General features: G+C 48.1%; 1 protein-coding gene across 1 annotated transcript; it reads right to left on the bottom strand.

Moving 5' to 3' along the window:
* Positions 1-338: 338 nt before the first annotated feature.
* Positions 339-5,772, bottom strand: Penk (proenkephalin). The gene is made up of 4 exons (XM_006992650.4): positions 5,632-5,772; positions 5,495-5,549; positions 4,869-5,009; positions 339-1,375 (listed from the first exon to the last, which is right to left on the bottom strand). The coding sequence occupies exons 3-4, from the start codon at positions 5,004-5,006 to the stop codon at positions 704-706; spliced, it is 810 nt and encodes a 269-aa protein (XP_006992712.1). The 5' UTR covers positions 5,007-5,009; positions 5,495-5,549; positions 5,632-5,772; the 3' UTR covers positions 339-703.
* Between the last annotated feature and the right edge of the window lie 1,049 nt (positions 5,773-6,821).

Genomic DNA, 6,821 nt, shown 5'->3' with positions numbered 1-6,821 from the left:
TGGGGTATAAAGGACATTGACTGGGAACAAAAGGTGTAGGGCTTTAATCTCACTCCTGTTTCAACTTCTGAGCAAAATTAGACCGAGTACTAACCTGCGACCTTCCCTTTCTGTACATGTAACACAGGGTTAAATTGTCTTTGCATCTAATTTTGTCCCATTGCATTTACTTTTTTAAGAGTTCACTTACAAAGAGTTAAATAAAAAATGCTTTGTATCCTTGGTCAGGAGAAAGAGGCCCGTGATTATTCTGTCATAGCAGTTGATGGTACTGTCTCTATGTCTAGCATTGACTATGAACACCCACAGACAAAAGAGAGCCACTTCTCACAGAAACGTTGTGCAGTTGGGGTAATGAGTTTATTATATTTATATACAAGTAAGCATTTTATTGACGTTTTGTCAAAAGTGAGGGATGAGGTAACAGAAACTATTACGGCATGATAAGGAGATAGCTGCACTGGGCCAATACTGAGCTTTAAGACTCAAAAGAACACAGATCCCTGACATCACAGCTCTCAGGCAGTGTAGTTATCATCGGGACCACACGGCGGCGCTACATCAGGCAGTGTAGTTGTTATCGGGACCACACGGCGGCGCTACAGCACAAGCAGCACAGGACAACAAACACCATGACGGGGCAGTTGCTGACTGGGGGTGGAGCGGGCCGGTGGGTGCCTGGGGTCACTGTCGGGAAAGGGCTTTAAAATCGCATAAATCCTCCATATCTTTTTTCTATCTCAGGAACTTCTTTAGAGTAACTTTCCCCTTCTTCGTCGGAGGGCAGAGACTCAGCGAAGCGCTTCAGGAAGCCCCCGTATCTCTTCTGGTAGTCCATCCACCACTCGGGGCGGCCCACCCTCCTCATGAAGCCCCCGTAGCGCTTCTGCAGCTCTTTTGCTTCGTCTTCCAGCTGGGGGCTTCTTTTGAGGCCTCTCATGAAGCCCCCGTACCTCTTGCTCACACTGTCGTCCTCCCTGTCAGTGCTCTCCTGGTGTTGGCTCTCCCTTGCACGGTTGTCTCCTGTTCCCAGCAGCTCTTTCAGCAGGTCGGAGGAGTTGGCCAGGGTGTCACCCTCATCTGCATCCTTCTTCATGAAGCCGCCATACCTCTTGGCAAGGATCTCCCCTCCATTGGCTTCTTCTTCTGGCTCCACAGGATAAAGCTCATCCATCTTCTTCATGAACCCCCCATACCTTTTCATGAACCCTCCGTACTTCTTGGCCAGCAAGTGGCCCTCATCCTGTTTGCCGCTGTCTTTGAACATGTCGATGCTATCCCAAGGGAACTCAGGCTTGAACACCTGCAGGAGATCCTTGCAGGTCTCCCAGATTTTGAGAGAAGGCAGCTGTCCTTCACATTCCAGTGTGCAAGCCTGGGAAGACAAGAAGACGCATGACCAAAAGAGACCCTTCTGAGCCAATGATGGACCATAGTTATCTGCTTTAGTATACACACTGTCACAGAGAAAGACTATTTCTACCCTCTCATTATAGCTTTTTCTCAAACTGAACAGCGAACCAGGGAGCACTGGAAAAAGGGATCAAGTGGGTAATAAGTCTCGTTAGAGATTTTGTTGGGTATGCTGTGTCATCCCAGGATCCTCAGTTCTGACTCAAACGGCTGCCTTCACAACCCAGTCTCGCCACATTGTTTCCTACTGAAGACGCAATTTTGTCTGAGACTTTTTGAACCCCATGGAGGAATTTCTATTTATCTGACTAGGGACATTTCCTAAAATTTCCCTCCACAAGAGACAAGCTTACTAATGAGACTTACGAGATTTATTAATGAGTGCCCCTTGTCACTATCTTACTCAGTCTCCCCGCAAATACTTCAACCTTCAATGAAAAAAGGGGCAATTCCAAAATGAGGTTAAAAGGAAAGGCACTCAAAACACTACAACACACTTATTTGTTATGGATTACTTGATTGGCCAAAATGAGATGCTTTGACCTTTCTCCTCCCCCCCACCCCCCCGCGGCTGATTAAAACAGATTTGATCATTTTGAACCAAATGCTGTTAATTACCTGGATGCAATGCACAGATTACTCATATTATTTTCTTAAGATTAAGCCATTGGTGTATAAAACAGGTCTTTTCCAATGCAGACGTATTCTTTAATAAAGGAGGAATTAGCAGCATGTAATTACTTTCTTATTATAGAGCAATTCAGCTCAAGCCATAGTCAGCTTTAGGCTACACATCTTAAATGATTCCTTCAGACAATTTTTTCTAGTCAATTGCTTGCCTTCAATAAAAAAAAACCATAAATATTAGATAATGTTACAAAATCCTATGATATTCCTAAGCATTTCAGGGGACTTCACAACCTTTGAAAAGACCTTACAGACACCAGCCTACAGCCTTTGATTTAGACAGGAAATCCAGTCCTGTTCTTGGCATTTAAAAATTGGTATGTTCATATTAAATACACACATTATTTTCACAATGAAAGCTTTTTATTTATGCAACAAAAATCTTCTGGAAAGATAGTTAACCAACTTTTAATGGTTATTTTAGTTTTGTGTCTAAGAAAATTAAATATGTGAGTACATAAAAGCTAAAGAGGAGCTAATTAAAATAACACATTTTATTCTTGAAAGTACATGATTAAAGACTCAAAACATCACTAAAAGCTTAAGAAATACAAGTCATAATAAGATTTACACTCTAAAAATGTATTTCCTTGATCTGGTGGTCAAAAATGAATGTCATTGATGTAGCTTTAGGGGTACTTATCACACACCGAGTGCTCTGGTCTAGAGCACACTAAATGGTAACATCTAGACAACTGTCAAGGCATCTTCTCATCTCGGTGCCCATTACACTATCTCATGGGAACCTGGTAAATACTTATTGACTAACTGTATCTTTGGCTAGGCAACCTCCTTTTGCCTCTGAGTTCCAGCAAAATTCCAGAACAGCTGTAATTTTAACAACATTTGAGCATTAACTAATTCTCTGTCAATGAGAAAACAGCAACATTAAATGTACACCACAATAGAAAACAAATTATTCATTCAAAAGGCTTCCTAAAAGATGTTGTCGTTCATAGAGGCTTTTCCCTAACCTCTTCATGCTGCATGTGCCCCTTATCATCTGCACCACAGATAAGGACAGACAGCTACAATAGCTAGGACAAACTGTACCGAGGAAAAGCGGAGGAAGAGCAACACCCCTTCCACACTCCCCCATCATGTTCTTAATGATGAGCGGCAGTTGAGAAGTAGAGAAACCAGAAGTTTCTCTGCTGTTGGGCAGCTACTTGTCATCCAAGGCCCCCTGTTCATGCTCCTCAGCTTTGGAAAAGGACGATGAGCATCGTTTTTGATCTTGTGGAGGGAACAGCTGAGTGAAATTTTCTTGACTAGGTATTGCTAAATGTCAGTTATACTTGAGTCCTCAAATCATATAAATTAGTAAATCTGCTACTGTTTGAGGCCAGATTGTTGGCTCACAAACTCTTCTAGAATTCACGTCACCACTACAGAGCTGCAGAGACCTTAACGCTGCGTTCCTAAGTTTGTGCTGTGCTCATCAGGCAGAGGGCAGAGCTAAGATGCCAGTGACTGCTCAAAAATTACCCGTGGCTGTGCCCCCGAATTCAGGAGCCTGACAGAGATCTTCAGCACCGCAGGGTTTTCATCTCCTGTGTATAAAGTCCATTACTCACAAGGTTAATTCTTATTTACACTCGCTCAATCTTTAGGGAAACCTCACATGACTATAGGAGAAGGAAGAAAGCTGAGTGAGAGCATTCCTGTTTAAAGATGGAATAATTTTTCCCTCACAGTTTAAATACACAGTGCTCTCCTCTCTGAGACCAAGTTAGTCTACATCAACTGAAACAGATCATGTGATCAACCATTTCAGAAGCAAACGACATCTAACTGGAAATATCAGTTTGGATTTTGGAAATCCCTGTTTCTTCTCCATTTCAAACATCTCAAAAATGTGAAGCTTCCTCAAAGCCTCAAGTGTGAGCTGTGGCAGCTCGAACTAACATGACCCTCTCTTTTGAACTATCAAGAAATTTCAAAGACAGGGCAAGTGATCATTGAGAGAGTGAGTAAAAAAGGAAGCCTCTGGAATCTCAAATCTACAGATTCGGACCCAGGGGCCCCCACTCGTGATTGGAAAGCCTGTGGACGATGACGAAGGGAACAGCCATTTTGTCTTCCCTAGCTCCTGTGTGGGGCAGGCTGTCTTTGGACTGATTCCAGCTCCTTGGATGTTGACGGCCTCGCCTGTGCTCTTCTCACAGCCAAATCAAACTGTCATTTTAACCGTTATTATAAAAATGCAGTCAAGACGAGGCAAAGGGGAATTCTGGGACTACTAGTTCTTTCTGGCCTCTTTGGGCAACTTCCTACCTCTCCCCTTATCCTTTTCCAACCCAGAGAAGAAGGCCTCGAGGCTCAGGAAGCTCAACAAAAACAACGGGGGGTGGGGTGGGGGGTGGGCACGCTCTTTAACAAAAACAATTACCTTCTTTGCAGGAAGGGCATTTGTTTGAAGGGCCCTTGGCTTGGGTTCTAAAGTTGGGGTGAAGACTTCTTTCTGATAACCTAGATGAAGTGCTATCCGAGGTACTGAGAGAACACATGTTGGGGTTCCCGCATCCCCAGGGTCAAAACAAAATTGGTTTGTGTGGAGATACTTCAGCCCTTAAGGGTCCCAGATAGGCTTGTTCAAACATTGGAAAAGAGAGCGAATCGGGATCAACGTTTTGGAAATGTCAGGGTCACCCAGGTCACCAAAGGCTCGTACAGTGCACCTTCCGAGCGCGTGTGACGCTAGATGTCTGCAAGTCTGGTTGCATGAGCATGGCCAAGGACATCCCCTCACCAAGAATTCAACTCACCAAGAAGTTGATGTCTCCGGGGCGTACTAGGCGGTAGCTGCACTTGGCGCAGTCCTGGCTGCAATCTGCCTGCACTGTGGCCAGGAGGCAGGACCCAAGCGCCAGCAGCCAGGTGCAAAGTCTCAGGAATCGCGCCATGGGCTGTAGGAGAGAAGGACGCGCACATGTAGTCTTGTCCCGTCTCTGAAAGGTTCCCTAGGAGGAAACCTTGCTGGGTGGGAGGTCGTGGAGCAAGACCCGCACAGACACTCTTTCCTGGACTCCGCCCACAGCCCAACACCTTCCCGGGTGACTCAGGCTGGGTCCGGAGTGGCTCTGGCCTTCCTGGGGCTCCCTCGGGGGCATCCTGTTTTCCTGGGGGCACCCTATCTTCCTGGGGTGTCCTGTCCTCCCGATGGATGGCATCCTGCTCTTCCGAGGGCGTGCTGTCTTCCCCCGGCGTCGGTTGCCCAGGGCAAGATTCTGTTGCGAACACTGGAAACCTCGGCTCGGGAGCGGGCGCTTGGGGACTAAAACCCGGACCCCCATGCCAAAGAGGAACCCCGAGAAAGTTGGGCGAACGCATGCAATGAGGGAACAGGCTACAGTCGCCATGGCACGGGAGACTTGGGGGCAAAGTCACTCACGCTGCCACTGTTCGGACGGAGCAGGCTCCTGGAGGCGCGGGTCCCAGACGCCACTCTGCAAGGGAGAGAAAAGAAGGCAAGTGTGAGGCGGCCGCGTCGGGGAGCTGGGCAAGGCGCGGGGCAGATCCCGACCTCACCGTCGCGGTCCTCGGTGTCGCTGGGCTGCGGGGCTCTGAGCGCTTGCCTCGCGGTCCGGAGGCTGGCAGCGGACACAGCCACTTTATAATTAGCCCCAAACCGAAGGAGGCGCGCGCGCCCCAATCGCCGGCGGGGCTGCCGCTGACGCAGGCCCTACGCCAGCCCGCGCCGACGCCTGGCGGGAGGGGACGTCCCCGCAGCACGCGGCCCCCGAGGGCGGCGGGTGCGAGTGGGCGCCGGAGGCCCCCCCACCGCGCAGTTGGGAACTCTGGAGAGGGCACGGAGGGGAAACTGCTTTCCCTGCATGAATCACTTCTGTGGCACCGTGGGTGGGGGTGTTTGAAAGGGCAGACGGACTTGGGTTTCTGAGAAGTTGGACACCCTCGTGTTTGGCGAACCTGCCCCTTCCCCACCGCCTCTCCAGGAGTACTGCAGGGACATCCTCTGCACAGCTATCCGAAAGTCGTAATTTTTCACCCCTCTGCCCCGACATTCCGGCTGTCTATCAGCGTCAAGTGCACAGTAGGCACTCAGTTAATAGTTACAGAAATCAGTAATTGAACCTTCCTGGGGATCTTAAATTTTCTCCTTTAGATCAGTGAGATATCCGGTCCCAGAAGCAATACCACAGGTACAGAAAACAAAACAACCGCTCCCCCAACAAAAAGGAACCTCAAAAAACAGAAACCACGCTCTGGGAAGCATGTTCTCCAAAGATCACAGGAGGGGTCAATCTTGGCTACGGGGCAGACTTGCAGGTTCGGGACTTGCTGTTGTCAGCGTGCTGCACAGTGTTTTTGGGGGTGTTTGATGAGTAAGGGGGGTGTCGGGGAGGTTTGATGTCAGTGTGTCAGGAGTTTGGTGTGGAGGGAACAAAGAAGAACGCTGTCCTGGACGCTGTGTCTTGGGTCTTGCACATCTTGTCCACGGGAAGGGACCTAGCTGCAGAAGGTGAGGCTGAGGCTTGCAGAGCAGCCCGCTCCCTCACTTCCCGGGTCTGTAGATGGTCGTTAGTCAGGAAGCTTAGATCTTACTCTAAGATCTCATATTTTTTCCTACTTGTAAAAAGGCAGCGGAGGTAACATGCTATTATATTGACACACCAGAGAGAAGGCACGGTGTTTAGGACAGAATCATCTGGAATAATGGACGAAAGTACTTAACCTGTCTGGCCTCAAAAGCTGTTTTT

This window comes from Peromyscus maniculatus, chromosome 2 (genome assembly GCF_049852395.1).
Source record: "Peromyscus maniculatus bairdii isolate BWxNUB_F1_BW_parent chromosome 2, HU_Pman_BW_mat_3.1, whole genome shotgun sequence".
Classification (NCBI taxonomy): Eukaryota; Metazoa; Chordata; class Mammalia; order Rodentia; family Cricetidae; genus Peromyscus; species Peromyscus maniculatus.
This window is presented reverse-complemented; position numbering and strand designations above follow the sequence as displayed.

Excerpts from the sequence above, each read along its gene's own strand:
- Penk (XM_006992650.4), bottom strand. The coding sequence starts at position 5,006 with ATGGCGCGATTCCTGAGACTTTGCACCTGGCTGCTGGCGCTTGGGTCC. Across the intron at positions 1,376-4,868 it reads CCGGAGACATCAACTTCTTG|GCTTGCACACTGGAATGTGA; the intron begins GTGAGTTGAATT and ends TTGTCTTCCCAG.